The 16708-nt window shown below is 45.5% G+C and overlaps 1 protein-coding gene across 2 annotated transcripts in view; it reads left to right on the forward strand.

Moving 5' to 3' along the window:
* The window catches only part of ATAD5 (ATPase family AAA domain containing 5), a 170835-nt gene extending 157082 nt beyond the window's left edge, over positions 1-13753 (forward strand). The window contains exons 20-21 of one of the 2 annotated variants that reach the window (XM_030208395.1): positions 11374-11549; positions 11841-11931. In XM_030208395.1, the coding sequence (XP_030064255.1) occupies positions 11374-11507 (134 nt within the window). In that variant the 3' untranslated portion in view covers positions 11508-11549; positions 11841-11931. Of the gene's footprint in view, positions 1-11373; positions 11550-11840; positions 11932-13627 lie in introns of those variants that run through there. The other variant, XM_030208396.1, reaches the window with a different exon arrangement.
* Positions 13754-16708: the final 2955 nt, after the last annotated feature.

Consider the following 16708-nt stretch of genomic DNA (forward strand, 5'->3'; position numbering starts at 1 on the left):
TTCAACGCCAGTACCGGGAGGAACTCCAAAAGCGCCAACCGAATGGCTCTGAGTTCCAGGAGGTTGATAGACCACTTTGCCTCTGCAGGAGACCAGAGCCCCTGCACTGTCCTTCCCAAGCAGTGGGCTCCCCAGCCCGTCAAAGAGGCGTCCGTCGTGACGACAATCCACTCCGGGGTCACCAGAGGCATCCCTGCAGACAACTTGTCTGTCTGCAGCCACCAGCTCAGCGCCTTGCGCACTGCTGGGTCCAAGGGAAGGCGCACAGCATAATCCTCCGACACCGGAGTCCAGCGCTGCAGCAGAGAGTGTTGTAGTGGTCTCATATGAGCCCTGGCCCAGGGCACTACTTCCATCGTGGCCGTCATAGAGCCCAACAGCTGCACATAGTCCCAAGCCCGGAGCGGAGAGGCTACTAGGAACTGGTCCACCTGAGCCCGAAGTTTGACAATCCGACTGTCCGGCAGGAACACTCTGCCTACTTGGGTGTCGAATCGAACTCCCAGATACTCCAGGGACTGAGTCGGGCGCAGCTGGCTTTTCTCCCCGTTGATGATCCACCCCAGGGAGCTCAAAAGAGCAATCACCCCGGTCCCCAGCTTGCCGCACTCTGCATAAGAGGGGGCTCGGATCAACCAGTCGTCCAGATAAGGATGGACTTGTACTCCTTCCTTTCTCAGGAAGGCCGCGATGACCACCATTACTTTGGAGAAGGTCCGCGGAGCAGTAGCCAACCCGAACGGGAGGGCTGTGAACTGGAAGTGTCGGCCCAGGACTGCAAAATGCAGAAAGCGTTGATGAGGAGGCCAGATGGGAATATGCAAGTACGCTTCCTTGATGTCCAAGGATGCCAGGAACTCCCCTGCCTTCACTGCCGCTATAACAGAGCGGAGAGTCTCCATGCGAAAGTGCCGAACTTTCAAGGCCCGATTGACCCCTTTGAGGTCGAGGATAGGCCGTACAGAACCTCCTTTCTTTGGTACCACAAAGTAAATGGAGTAACGTCCCTTGCCAAGCTGATTTTCTGGCACCGGAACGACCGCACCCAGGCGGATCAGATTGTCCAAGGTCTGCTGCACTGCCACAGCTTTGACCGGAGACTTGCAGGGAGAGAGTACAAACCCGTCTCTTAAGGGTCGGCAGAACTCTAGCTTGTAGCCGTCTCTGATGACTTCCAGCACCCAAGCGTCTGAAGTTACCCTGGTCCACTCGCCCAGAAACGAGGACAGACGTCCTCCAATTTGCACTGGGCCATGGACCAGGACCCCGTCATTGGGTACGAGACCCTGGGGGAGGACCGGAGGGTGCACCTCCGGGACGGCGGTCTCTGCGAAAGGAATGCTGCTTGGGGGAGAAGTTCCTCTTGAAGGAAGAGGGGGCAGAGGAGCCCGACTTGCCCGGGCGGTACCGACGGGCTTCCTGAAACCGTCCTCTGGAGATACCGGGGCGAGCACTGGCCCGAGCCCTGACCTCTGGTAACCTCTTGCCCTTAGACGTGCCGAGATCGGTCACAATTTTGTCCAGCTCGACCCCAAAGAGCAGCTTGCCTTTAAAAGGCAACTTAGCCAGGCGGGACTTAGAGGCGTGGTCCGCAGACCAATGTTTCAGCCAAAGCCACCGCCGCGCAGAGACTGTCTGAGCCATACCTTTAGCCGAGGCTCTCAAGACATCATACAGCAAGTCTGCCAAATAAGCCAAGCCCGATTCCAGGGCCGGCCAATCAGCCCTCAAGGAAGGATCCGAGGGGGAAGCCCGTTGCACAATCGTCAGGCACGCCCTGGCCACGTAGGAGCCACAAACTGAGGCCTGCAAACTTAAGGCAGACGCCTCGAAGGACGACCTTAAAGCCGCTTCCAATCTTCTGTCTTGGGCGTCCTTTAGGGCCGTGTCACCTTCCACCGGCAACGCCGTTTTCTTAGTCACCGCAGTGATTAAAGAATCCACGGTAGGCCAAAGAAAGGCCTCCCGTTCACTTTCAGGCAAAGGATAGAGGCGGGAACATAGCCCTAGCCACTTAAGGCTCGCTTCCGGGACTCCCATTGAGCCGAAATTAAGGTGTGCATGGCATTATGCACATGGAAGGTTCTAGGCGGGCGCTTCGCCCCAGCATAATGGCGGAGCCAACAGGGGCTGAGGGAGAGACTTCTCTCGAGAGGAAATCTTCAAATGCTCATGGCCTGCACTAACAGGTTGGGCAAATCCTCTGAGCGAAAGATTCGCGCTGCAGAGGGGTCATCCGCTCCATCCGAGCGGGAATCCGTCTCCTCCAAGGAATCCCCAAAGGACCGTTGGGAGAATTCAGATACGCTGCCCTCATCTACATCAGAGGAAACAGAGTCCTCTAAGGCCTGGGAATCCACCCGAGGGCGTTTACTTCCGGGGGCCTCAACCCCTTTATCGGACAAGGGAGAAGGGGCAGCGTTTTGCATAATGAAGGCCTGATGCAGCAGCAAAATAAACTCGGGGAGAAACCCCCCAGACTGTGCACTTCAGCAGCCTGGGCCACAGCCCTAGACGCACCCTCAACCGGCGCTCGCAAGAGCGGGGGAGAAACATGCGCATCCAAGATGGCGTCCGGCGCGACACTCCGCGAAGGAGCCGCGCGGGAAGAACGGCGTTTAACTTAGCCGCTTTTTTGCCGTCGCCCAAATCAAGGGCGTCCATGGCATGAACGTCTCCCAGCTCAAGGGCGGCCCAAGAAGAAGCCCGGCCGAGCAGAGTTGGCCCGCCAAGATGGCGATGCGAGCAGCGGGGGATGGGCGTTTAGTGCGGAAAAGGAAACCGCCGCACCGGAGGAAAGACCGGGGACACTGACCGGCGTCCTCCAAGAACTGACAAGGACCCCAACAAGGGCGAATCAGACTTTAATACCCCCCGGCCTCACCGCTAGGAGCGCACACGCGTAACCGGTGAGCGATTCTTCGCGCCCACTCGAAGCCATCCACCGACCCATAAGGCACGTGGAGATTCATCTGGAACCCCCTGCACGCTATAGAAAGGGAAAATTACCTGCTTCGCGCTCCGAGCTGTAACGACCTGGTGTCCCAGTGAGTAGCTGCAATAAACGTTTAAATAAACGTGCGAAATAAAACGCCTTTAGAGGACGTCCAAAAAAATTTTTGTTTCCTTTTGTTTTAAACGGAGCCAGCGTGGAGTGTGGAGAAGAAAAGGAGGGGACCTCGGCGGCCACGCAGGTTGGCACTTGCTCAAGAAGAGCCCTCAACCCCAGGCACTCAACAAAACCTAAAAATTAGGCTTGGAGGCCTAGCCAGAGCTGCTGCTGTGTGTGATCACCACCTGCTGAGATAAGAACATACTGAGGAGTTTCCGGCAGCACATGACCACATATAGGGAGGCAAAAGGATTGCTCTCTATCTCCACCTGCTGGTAGATGGACACAACCCACCAGTCTATGGATTGATCAGCATGATGATATGGAAACAGCCCGTTGCAGCCCCACTTGGCCCTCAGCCTGGGGTGCTGGTGCCTCATACAGCCCCAGTGTCGACTGTCACCCAAGCCGGTACCCCTTCAGCGTCTATGGAGGAAGCTTCACCGGAGTCAAGGCGGGAGCTGACTCCTAGAGACACCACTTGAGTAAGTAGGGGGAGAGTAGAAATGAGTGTAGCACTGCATGGAACTGAAGATGATTGGGTTGAGTAATCTAGAATAGTATCCATTAATGCTAAGTGCTTGAACTCCCTGTTAAAATGCTGATAGAAACATGATGGCAGATAAGGGCCCAATGGCCTATCCAGTCTGCCCATCTTCAGTGACCACTAGTTCCTCCTTTTCCCAAGAGATCCCATGTGCCTGTCCCATGCGTTATTAAATTCTGACATAGTCCTTGTCTCCACAACCTCCACCAGGAGGCCATTCCACGCATCCACTACTCTTTCTGTGAAAGAGTATTAGATTCCTCCTAACCTATTTCCTCTTAACTTCATCCTTTGCACTCCCATTTCAGAGTTTTCCTTTATTTGAAAAAGGCTCACCTCCTGTACATTGATGCCACTGAGGTTTTTAAATGTCCCCTCTTTCCTGCCTCCCTTCCAGTGCATACATGGATTTTGATTAAAGAATCAACCCAGTTAAAACTATCTGGTACAAGTAGCCCATTTATTACCCAAAGCTGCACAAACACTGGTGACTACAGTTTACTCAGATGGCTTGAGCTTTCAGTTGCAGGGAAAAGGAAGGGTGGGTGTCCTAATATCAAAGGAAATGCACGTCACAGTTCTACCCCCCAGAGGAAACACTAGCAGACAGGACTTGGGTGACCTTCACAAAACTCACTAACAAGACAGTAACGTAAGCGATAAGAAAATTCTCTGCTATACACAGTGCCCTTGACACATGTCCCAACTACATTATGAAAGACCTTCCAAATCGCTTCATAGACCAACATCTCATGTAAACTTCATGTTTCAAGAAGGCCAGTTCCGAAAAGAAAAAGGCAACATAATACACCAAGTCCAAAGGACCCTGCCCCCCTCAAAACAAAGAAAATTGACACCACAAACTACAGAACAATAGCATCTATACCTCTGACGACTAAAATAATGGAAGGCATTATAGCCAATCAACTAACCGACTACCTCAACAAATTTTCCATATTACATGAATCCCAATCAGGCTTTAGGCCCCACCACGGCACAGAAACAGTACTAGTCACACTCTTAGCTAAATTTAAAAAAAAAAAAAAATCTCAACCGGGAAAAGCATCCTTCTATTACAGTTCGACTTGTCTAGCGCATTCGGCATGGTTGACCACATCATTCTACAAAGAATCCTCAACAAAACAGGAATGGGAGGTAAGGTGCTTGAATGGTTCAGAGGATTTCTGACCACCAGGTCCCCACGGAAAGCAGAATGCAGAGTCTCCAAGGGTTCAGTGCTGTCACCAATACTTTTCAACCTAATGTTGGTCCCCCTTGCAAGATCTCTATCAAGTAAAGGCTTCAACCCCTTCATATATGCCAACAAGATATATAGATATAGAAACATGATGGCAGATAAAGGCCCAATGGCCTATCAGTCTGCCCACCTCATTGACCACTAATTCCTCCTTTCACAAAGATATATCCGAAATTGCTACCAAAATCATGGGACAGCATAAACACCTTGGAAGTTTGGGCATCAGCCTTCAACAGAACAGAGAAAAAACAATGCCTAATAAATCGCCATACAACACTGAAACGCTTCTCATCCATCACTATGATGGGTACAGCTCTTCCTATAGCAGTCCTGCCTGAAGATTCTAGGCATCACCATAGATCGAGAATCATCCTTCGACAAACAGGTAGCCAACACTACAAAGAAAATGTTACACACACAGCGTATAAAAAAACTATCTCCCAAAGGTTAAGACGACTAAGGTCGAGGCCAATGTGCAGGATGTATTTGCATTGTGGTTTTGTAGTTCATATATCATTTGCCCATGTTATTGTCATAATTGGAAAAAGTTTTGTATGAAGGATGTTAAAAGTATTAAAAAAAAGATTTTTTTTTAAATTGTTATATATCTCCCACAGAATGTTTTTTCGCACACATGTCACAAACCATGGTCTTTGCTCATGCAGATTGCTGCAATGGAATCTATGCAGGATGTAAAGAACAATATTAAAGAATTAAAACTGTGCAAAAAACAGCAGCAAGGCTCATGTATAGGAAAAAAAATATTTGAAACGCAAGATCCTACCTACTCACTCACTTCCTCACATGCCCAAAGGCATGAAATACAAAGCACATATGAAACAAGTTTTGCGTACGTCTGCACAAAAATGTGGAGCTAACCTTCCGAAGAGTAAAACACATGGATAACTACTCAACCTTTTGTCATATCCCGTCACACAGAAAACTTTATCACGAACATAGCAGACACACAGTTTTCATTTCAAAGCCCAATTTGATATAATTCCTTACCTTCTCATTTTAGACAACTCACTTCACTACCCCTTTTCAAAGCAGAGCTAAAGACTTTCCTCTTTCAGGATGCTTATACCTAATTCATCAGATAAAGTCACTCGTACCTGACTGACCACTTTCCCCACCATATTGGGGTTTTTTTCCCCATATTTCCTTTCTTTCCTGTTAGTATTGTAGTTCTACCCTAGCTCCTTTTTGTTTCATGTTAATTTTGTATGTCTGTTTTTCCTCTTTTTTTTTTTTTTTTTAGATTGTAAACCACCCAGATGGTTTGTTCTGTTGGGCGAGAGAAATTCTTTAATAAACTTGAAACTTTATGGGGACGTGCTGGGGCTGCAGGTACCTTTAGACCCATATGTATACCTGTTGCAAGGATTAGGCGATGCTGGATTGATCTGTCAAGTCAGCAAATGGGAAAGGGCAGCCCTTTGCTAGAGTGGTTGCATTGGCTACCTATACAAGCATGAACTCTGTTCAAATTATGTGTGCTAATTAATGTTATTTATGATTTAGCTCCCGAGTCATTTATGCCAATTCTGTCCTTTTCTTCATCTGGCAAAGGTCTTCATTCTAAAATCAATTAAAACGCAATTCCTTCCGTTGCTCAGGTAACATGCTCATACTTGCTGATTTCTTATCAGTCTGCTAAGATTTGGAATGTCGTTGCCATGTATGATTAGGTTGGAAACAAACTTTAAGAGATTAAAAATTAAAAACTTATCTGTTCAGCTGATGTTTAGACAATCTATTATAATGGAATTTCAATTTATGTTGATTCCCAGTTTTAAATTTGCTGGATATTCTTATTGTAATGTGCACTGAACTTTGGTAAATATGGAGTAACAACACCTACTACTACTACTACTACTACTACTATTTAGCATTTCTATAGCGCTACAAGGCATACGCAGCGCTGCACAAACATAGAAGAAAGACAGTCCCTGCTCAAAGAGCTTACAATCTAATAGACAAAAAATAAATAAAGTAAGCAAATCAAATCAATTAATCTGAACGGGAAGGAAGAGAGGAGGGTAGGTGGAGGCGAGTGGTTACAAGTAGTTACGAGTCAAAAGCAATGTTAAAGAGGTGGGCTTTCAGTCTAGATTTAAAGGTGGCCAAGGATGGGCAAGACGTAGGGGCTCAGGAGTTTATTCCAGGCGTAGGGTGCAGCGAGACAAAAGGCGCGAAGTCTGGAGTTGGCAGTAGTGGAGAAGGGAACAGATAAGAAGGATTTATCCATGGAGCGGAGTGCACGGGAAGGGGGGTAGGGAAGGACGAGTGTGGAGAGATACTGGGGAGCAGCAGAGTGAATACATTTATAGGTTAGTAGAAGAAGTTTGAACAGGATGCGAAAACGGATAGGGAGCCAGTGAAGGGTCTTGAGGAGAGGGGTAGTATGAGTAAAGCGACCCTGGCGGAAGATGAGACGGGCAGCAGTTTTGAACCGACTGGAGAGGGGAGAGGTGACTAAGTGGGAGGCCAGCAAGAAGCAGATTGCAGTAGTCTAAACGAGAGGTGACAAGGGTGTGGATGAGGGTTTTGGTAGAGTGCTCGGAAAGAAAGGGGCGGATTTTACGGATGTTGTAAAGAAAGAAACGACAGGTTTTGGGCGGTCTGCTGGATATGAGCAGAGAAGGAGAGAGAAGAGTCAAAGATGACCCCAAGGTTTCGAGCGGAGGAGACAGGGAGAATGAGAGAGCCATCAACAGAAATAGAAAACGGGGGGAGCGGGGAGTGGGTTTGGGGGGGGAAAATGAGAAGCTCGGTTTTGGGGTCATATTAATTCAGGTGGCGTTGAGACATCCAGACAGCAATGTCAGACAAGCACGCTGAAACTTTGGTTTGGATGCAAGGTGAGATATCAGGGGTAGAAAGTAGATTTGGGAGTCATCAGCATAGAGATGGTAGGAAAAGCCATGGGATGAGATTAATGAACCAAGGGAAGAAGTGTAGATAGAAAAGAGGAGGGGACCAAGAACAGAACCCTGGGGTACGCCGACAGGCAGAGGGATAGAAGTAGAAGAGGAACCACCAGAGTGAACACTAAAGGTGCGGAGGGAGAGGTAGGAAGAGAACCAGGAAAGGACAGAGCCCTGGAATCCAAGTGAGGACAGGGTATCGAGAAGTATGCTGTGATCGACAGTGTCAAAGCAGCGGAAAGATCAAGAAAGATGAGATGGAATATTGACCTCTGGATTTAGCCAGTAATAGATCATTGGAGACTTTAGTAAGCGCAGTTTCGGTTGAGTGGAGATGGCGAAAACCAGATTGTAATGGGTCAAGAATAGCATGTGAGGAGAGAAAATCAAGGCAGCGGCGGTGAACAGCACGCTCAAGTAATTTGGAGAGAAAAGGAAGGAGGGAGATGGGTCGGTAATTAGAGGGACAAGTAGGGTCAAGTGAAGGCTTCTTTAGGAGAGGTGTGACCACAGCATGTTTAAAGGCAGCAGGGACAGTCGCAGTGGAAAGTGAGAGGTTGAGAATGTGACAGATAAAAGGAATAAGAGTAGAGAGATGGCATTAAGAAGGTGGGTGGGAATGGGATCAGAGGAACAGGTGGTACATTTTGAGGAAGAAAGGAGAAGTGTAGTTTCCTCATAGTAACTTCAGGAAAGGAGGAAAAGGGAATGAGGGGAAGGAGAGAGAGGGGAACGGACTAGTGGAGGGAGAGCTGGTGAGGTAGAGAAAGCAAGGTTTATCTTTTGAACCTTGTTGTGAAAGAATTCAGCAAGGGTCTGAGGAGATAATGAAGGGGAGTTGGGGGAGGGGGCACCTTGAGGAGAGAGTTCAAATGTGGTGAAGAGAAGTCGAGGATTAGAGCCAAGAGAGTTGGTCAGTTGGATATAATAATCCTGTTTGGCACGTAAAAGAGCAGATTGGAAGGAGGTCAGCATGAACTTAAAGTGTAAGAAATCAGCAAGGGCCCGAGATTTCCGCCAGAGGCGTTCGGGCGGAGCGGGTACAGGAACGTAGGTAGCGGATATTAGAAGTCAGCCAAGGTTGGGGTTTTGTACGCCTTACAGGGCGGGTCATCAAAGGTGCAAGAGTGTCTAAGGCAGAGGATAGAGTATTGTTGTAAGAAGAAACAGCCTCGTTGACAGACGTGGATGGTGCCACAGTAGAGAGGAGGTTTGAAACATGGGAGGATAGAGATGAAGGGTCAATATCGTGAAGATTCATAGATAAATTAGATAGGATAGGACGGGACTGGGAGGGAGGAGATTTAAGTGTGAAAGTTATAAGATGGTGATCAGAGGAGGGATGATCAGAGGCAAGGAAACTAGAAGGTGAACAGTTGGAGGAGAAGATGAGATCAAGACAGTGACCATTTTGATGAGTGGGGGAGGTGGAGCATAGTTGAGATTAAAGGATGACGTTAAAGCGAGTAACTTGGAAATATAAGAGTTGGAAGGATCATTAGCAGGAATATTAAGTCACCAAGGATGAGAGAGGGGGAGGAAGGATCATGGAAGAAGGGCAAGCCAGGCGTCAAAGTCACTGAGAAAGGATGAAAGGGACTTATTAGGGGGACGATAAATGACCGCTATTCGAAGAGGCAGAGGAGAGAAAAGGCGGATAGAGTGGACTTCAAAGGAGGAAAAACAGTGAGATTGAGGTGGAAGAAGGGGTTGAAATCTGGAGGAGGGAGAGAGAAGTAGTCAACACCGCCCCCCACGGCCAGCCAGGGCGAGGAGTATGTGAAAATAGATAACCGCCATGGCACAGGGCTGCGACTGAAGCAGAGTCATCAGGGCAGAGCCAGGTTTCTGTTATGGCGAGCAGATGGAGGTGACGCGAGATAAAGAGGTCCTGGATATAGGGGAGTTTGTTACAGATAGAGCGGGCATTCCATAGGGCGCAAGAGAAGGCAGAGAAGAGGAGGGAGTAGAGGAATAGAGATGAGGTTAGAGAGGTCACGGTGAGATCTGTAGAGTTTGGATAATAGTTGGTGAGGAGGGCAGGATTGGGATTGATGTCACCAGCTGAGAGTAAGAGAAGGAGTAAAAGAGAGCGGAGGAGAGTAGGAGAGGTGTGGCCACGAAGGCGTCAAAGGCGAGAGGTATTTAGGTGGAATGGGGAAGGCAAAATGGACGGAAGAAAGAGGCGGAGATTAAAAGCCAAGAGGGAGGAAGAGGGTAGGAGAGAAGGTGAGGTGATGAAGTCGATGGATGGGCAGTGAGTTTCTGTAGCGGAGAGAGGTAGGGGGTGAGGGAAAAGATTAGGAAGGGACAGAGCTAGGAAGAGAATGTGAATAGGGGCCATAAACGATTAAGGTACTTTAGCAACTGGAAAAAGATTAGAGTACAAAGAGAAAATGCCCGCACCTAGAGCAGAGACCCTGAGTGGATCGGGGTGGACCTGGTGTCACCCCGGAGAAGGCTGTAAGGATATGCAGATGAGCTGCAAGTCCTCCACAGCACCTGAAAGGCAGCCGGTGGTAGAGGGTGGGCACCTCTCAGCTGAGGAAAGGCTTACCAGGGGTTAGGCCAAAGCCAGCATTCCTCCCCCTGAGGGTCACCTGATCCTAGCCAAAAGGCACCTGGAAACTCTGTGCACTTGGAGAGAAGGCCCTGGAAGATCGGGGTGGAACTGGAGTCACCCCGGATACAGCTGTGAGGAAATGCAGAAGGGCTGCAAGTCCTCCACAGCACTTGGTGGGAGCGCTGGGCACCTAGAGCGGAGGCCCTGAGTGGATCGGGGTGGACCTGGGAGTCACCCCGGAGAAGGCTGTAAGGATATGCATATGAGATGCAAGTCCTCCACAGCACCTGAAAGGCAGCCGGTGGTAGAGGTGGGCACCTCTCAGCTGAGGAAAGGCTTACCAGGGGTTAGGCCGAAGCCAGCATTCCTCCCCCTGAGGGTCACAGCAGTGAGATAGATAGCGAGAGCCCCATACCCTGTAGGTTAGAATTTGGAACATATATACAAAGAGTGAGTTAACAGCCATCCAGAGAAATTGAATTGGGAGATTTGACCGGATGTAGAAACCTTTTGTAGTCTGGTACACTAAACGCACAAAGCACACAATATAACCGGGTAGTCTTTATTGGACTTGATCAGGATAGGAACAAGTAGTGTGTGGTTGTTAGCAATATTGATTGTCCCTCAGATGGAAGGAGTGTTTAAAAAGAAATAAGGGAATGGGATAAAGGGGGTGAAGGTTAGGTGGAAGGATGAGAGGTATAGGGAATGTGATGTAGCAAAGCAAGTGGAAAGTTGAAAAAAAAGTTTAAAAAAGAATAAAACCATGAGAAAGGGAGGAAAGAGAAATTTTTTTAAAATAGAATAAAAGAAAGAGATTTAAAAAGGAAATTATGGACATATTCAAACCAGGCTTTTCTGCTAATGATGCTGGTAGGTTGCAGATTTCCGTGCCAGTGGCAATCCTTTCAGTAGTATGTGAACGCTTTATCGAAACATTTTGGTTTTTTTGTGCTTATAAAGGAAAAATTGATACTGGAACTGTGCCCATGGTCTGCAGTACAGATTCTACAATCAACTCTCTTCAAACTGCCATGAATCCTCAGGATCTCCCAAAATGTGACTCTGGCCTTATTGAGAGCCTAATTGGGTCTTAAAACATAATTCTGCCTTCAGAAGATTTGATGACATTTGTCAAGGTACTGTCCTAAACTGAATACACCTCCCCCCTTCTGATTTCTAGAGGTTATGCAATATAGTATATATATTAATATGCCAAACACATGTCATGCAGTATAATATTGTTTGAAGAATAACATGGTTAAAATAAAATGCTGTTTTCATGCAGTGTTACTTGCCTAGGAACTGTGTCAAACATAATACAGTATTAGTGATATCCTGCCTTCCCCAGTTCACTCTCAGTATTCATGTATTAAGTGAATTGATATACGATAATGTTAAATTGACAAAGCTTGTTTAATTTCTTTCAGTCTAACATTACACAGAAAGAAAAATTGAATCAGTTGATACAGCTGCTTACAGAGTTTCAGAAGAAGAATGTGAATTTTATTTATAACAATCTAGAATTCCTTCTGCCATTACCAATTCCTATTCTTCCAGAACCTGAGGAGATTGCTTCAGTTCCATCCAACTCCAAAGCATTACAGGAAAATATAAGAAGGCCTGTGGACATGAGTCCAGTGCGATCATCTTCCCATGTGAAACTAAGCAAGAAGTGCATTATTCTTGATGATTGTGACTTATTTGAATGTGAATCAAACTCAGGTGATGGACATTTAACTTTGACCTCAGGCATTGCTGCTTTGAATTCCAAGGAAAGCAGAGAGGATACAAAACAGGATGATATAGAGGTGCAGAATTCCCTGCAGACCAACATCTGTTTTCCAAAAGAGAATTCACAAACTCCTGCAGATCAAAAATGTTCTGCCCTGATAACCCATTGCCTAGACTCACTGACTGAATTTGTGGATACCATGTCTTTTTTAGACTGCAGTCTATATGCAAAGGAGCAAAACGAGTTCTGTAAAAACACAGAATACAACTGGACAGATGGAAAAATAAAAAATGGCCTCTGTGATGGTGTTAATCTAGAGGTTAGAGACTGGTGGAGTACCCAAAGCTGTGCAGAACTGAAAGCAATGATAGAAGCACTCAGTTTTCATAAGTGTTATTCTAGCATATCTCAATCTATGGAAACATCTTTAAATTTATGCAGGAACTTAGGAAAAGATCCAACTGAAGAACTTACTTTGCATATGCCTAAACACAGAGATGATGTGTTTTTTAGTCAGACAGTAGTTAATACAAGGTAAACCTAAAATGTTGTTTAATATTCCATATGCATAACAACTCAGATGATGATATATTGGATGTATATAGCACCTTTAATCCAAACAGGTTACCAGTTTTAGGTGCCTGATGTATATAACTGCTTCCAAATTATCATTATTACCCATTTAGACAGAGGCATGGGACAATTGTGACCTGCTGAGTATGTATGATATGTTGGGCACTGATGAAAGCTCAGCACTGTAACCAGCAGGCCACACCTTTGCGTGTGGTTTTAGCAGTTAAAACACGATTCACTACAGGTGCATGTATAACAAAATTTACAAAAAAAGGGCTGTGATTGCAGCATACAGCGGAGAGGGTCAAAGTACGCAGCACAAGCAGTCCAGAAAAAAAGCACAAAAAGCTGTCAAGGATGGAACAAATATGCTTTATTGATGACCTGATATGGGCCGTGTTTTGGCATTACTAATACCTGCTTTAGGGATCTTTTCAAGCAACACTAGGTACATGAATTGTTGCTCAAACAACAGCTGTTGTAACACAGTGTAATAATCTGCTGTGGAGACAAGCAATGGATGACTGAAGCAGATAAAAACACTGAAGAAAATGTGGGTCATCAGTAAAGCAAAGCAAGAGTTCCACTCTTGAGAGCCCTTTGTGCTTTTTTTTCCGGACTATTTTATGCGATTGAGCAGTTCAGAGAGACTGTATGTACATTTTGCCAAATATTAACTCCTTATAGAAATCTGTAAAGATTCACAAAAGATTTTTATCAGCCTTTTAAGTGTTTCAAAATGTAAAGACTCCATAAAAAAAAAGCTCTGGCCATGTTCTGCTTATATAGAACTCAAACTAAATCTTCAGGTGTAGCGGGGAGGTGTTTACAGCCTTAACTGAAGTAGTTGACCTCTGTATTTTTCTTGCACAGGAAATCTCTAATAGGATTGTTCTGTTTTATTTACAGCACTGCACAGGAAAAACTGGCACTGATAAAAAGTGTGTTTTCACACCGATCATTTGTAAACATGGGGAACAGGCAGGCCAGCATAGTAGAATATCTGCCTACCCTGCGTAGCATCTGTAGGTCAGAGAAACGCAAAGAACAAGGGAAGACAAAAAGAAGGTAAGCTCTTCAAAAGTGCTTTTTAAGCTGTAGATAAAGAAATTAGCACTCCATACTGCTGAATAGACGTTCAAGGTTCCAGTTACATGAGCTGGACAGGCATGTGCAGTTATACAACCTTTTGTGTAAGAGCCCAGCTAAACATTGTAAGGATGGGGGGGGGGGGGACGAACCCAGCACATATGCATTGGCCTCGCTCCTTCCCCTTGTGAATTTCAGACACAGAATTAGTTTGAGCCTGGAAACTTGACTGATAGCCAAAAGAGTCATACGAAGAAAAAGTCCCAGTGCTTTTTTTTCAAGGGCCTGGGATCAGTTTATAGAGGTCCCCGAGGCATTGTGCAGGCTAGCAATCCTGGAGCCAGAACTACATTTCCATGCAAGGAATCAATCAAAAACAGCACAAGTTTCTACCTTCCAAAATATTGGTAGGCCAATCCAGCAGGATTTGTGCAAATTCCAGCAGGATTTCAATGTCTCAGACACCCTAAAGCTAGCGCCAAACTGGTGTAGGGGTTATGGTGTTAGGCGCGCCCTTGTGAGGCACGCAATTCTCTTGAGCATTGCAGATGAATAGGTAAGTACTTCATCAGAATGCTGTTGAATATATTGGCATGCCCATTGTGCTGGAAGCCGGCGAGCTGTTTGGTTCACGTGCTCGCCAGCTCCCAGCATTCAGTGCTGGCAAATGTGGGTGCTGGTCTGGTGCTAACAGCCCTGTTATAAAATTACCATCCACCTGACTGTGTAAAGAGCAGTCTTGTAAGTATGTGTTCATCTTCTTGCCCCAGAAGGCCACTGTATTGCTTATGGTTCCCTATAAGAACACTGGGATCTTGCTTCGGAAGGTTTAAAAGAAAAATATGATTCTGGTGTGCCAAGTACCAAGCATTTGCTATTTAATTACAGTAGTAAATGACTTTTCTCATTGATTCTGTTCACAGATTTCTACATTACTTTGCGGGAATACATCTGGAACTCCAGAAACCAATTTTGAACAAGCTGGCAGCTGACTTTCCTTAAGAGTTTTTCTGCACAAATGGCCATTATCCAGATTGTATTTTATGTAAGCCTAAAGGTCAAATGACCCCTATGGCTACAAATCACTGAAAACATGCCTTGGAGCAACTGACATTTTGTCTTAAGAGTGAGTTAAGTACACAGCTTGCTTCTGTGACTTAATTTCCTAGTGTTCTTAACAGAATTCTAACCCAATGCCTTGGTCAGCTTGTGCCTTATTTCCATCTCTACATTTGTTTTATTTTATCTTAAACCCCTGAAAGTACATATCACAGCTTAAAATAAATCTGTATCACTTATTTTGATAGTGATGAATAAGCTGGTTGCAAAGCAGAGGGGCATGACAAAAAGACTGATGCATCATCGACAAGTGCTATAAAGTTAAACTGCTTCCCTGTAGGAACTAGTTGTTTTGAATATGTGACGAGATCAGGGAATATTCAGCTTCTTTTCCTTAGGGGAAATATATCCACCCCTGCTAGTCAATTGTATATATGAAGTCAGTACATAGAATTACAATGGAAAGCTTCTAAATAAAATATTTAAATAGATTCATTGATTTTCTTATAGTAGTTTCATAAAGTTTGGTTCCCACTACATTAGCAGGAACTGATACGACTCAGGCATAGTCCACACCTTTTGGCAGGTGAAAAAGGCCAAGTAGTAATACAGACTAGCAGTGTGGATGGGACAGGATTTTCACCACCTCGTTCATGTTGAAAAATGATTCCATGGAGACTTCCTATTTTCTATGTGGTAAAAATAGATGTAGAAACTTTGGCTGTCAAACAGTTGAAAGAAAGCTTCTTTTGGAAAATTTTGTTTTCATTCTAGTTGGTGTATTATTTACTGTGCTGTGCCAAACCAAACAACTTAGATTTTTCTTAATTTAGCATAGGACTGTTCTACAGCTGACGGCTACAGTTGTTTTATTATAATTGTGTTTATTTAATAATTTCTTTCTGGTAGTTGTATATATTATCCCATTGCTACATGTGTAATGATTTTGCCACTCTCACCTGTCCCCAACTGACTTGGGCAATCAAACTGGGGATTTTTTGCATGGCACTACACAGCATTTGGCACCGGGACCACTGAGCCAGGCCTACTGCTCTTGTTCTGAATAATCCACTCATTTAAATCTTTTGGTTTGAAACTCCAGTTTTTCACAATATCAAATACTTATTTCCACATGTACTACTGCTTGGAATGTACTTGATAATAAGCATGCGCCAACATTTCTTAAAGGCCCGTCATCAAGCCATATTTGCTGCACACAATGACAGCATGCTTCCTTTATTAACTTGCATATTTGTGATCACTGAAATCAGGAGTTAGTAATTTTTTGGCACTACCAGAATCCCCTGCAGTTTCTTCTTAAGAAATGTTAGCTGCTAGGAGAGAAGGGGGGCTGGATCTCCTACTGCCTCTGTTGCCTACACCTGGCTTCAGTTCACACTACTCTATTGTCAGCATTTTCAACATTCATGGGCTGCCTCTAGTGATCTTATATATCCTACTTTGGAAAATGCTTACAATACTGGCATTGTAAAACAGTTGGTAAGACATGGCTTGGAAGTTTCTGAGCATTGGAAGAGTAGAACTGGTTTAACATTTTATGGCTGGACACTAGCCATACAGTGGTGGTGCTGATGCCTAACCAGAACACACAGAAACTGGAGCAGTTACCATGGCAGATACAACAGCTGTATGTGCTCCTTAGCTTGAAAGTTAGACTGGGGGAGGGATCTGGTTATGCATGAGTTAGTGTATATGAACTTGAATGTGACTAATGTATCATTAGTCATAAAATTGTACAGTTTGTTAATTTTGTACAGGTTTTTATGAACATTAAAGCATGCCTACTGCTTTTAAAATGTAAACTATTTTTGTTTCTGCAGT

Source organism: Microcaecilia unicolor, chromosome 6 (assembly GCF_901765095.1).
Source record: "Microcaecilia unicolor chromosome 6, aMicUni1.1, whole genome shotgun sequence".
Lineage (NCBI taxonomy): Eukaryota > Metazoa > Chordata > Amphibia > Gymnophiona > Siphonopidae > Microcaecilia > Microcaecilia unicolor.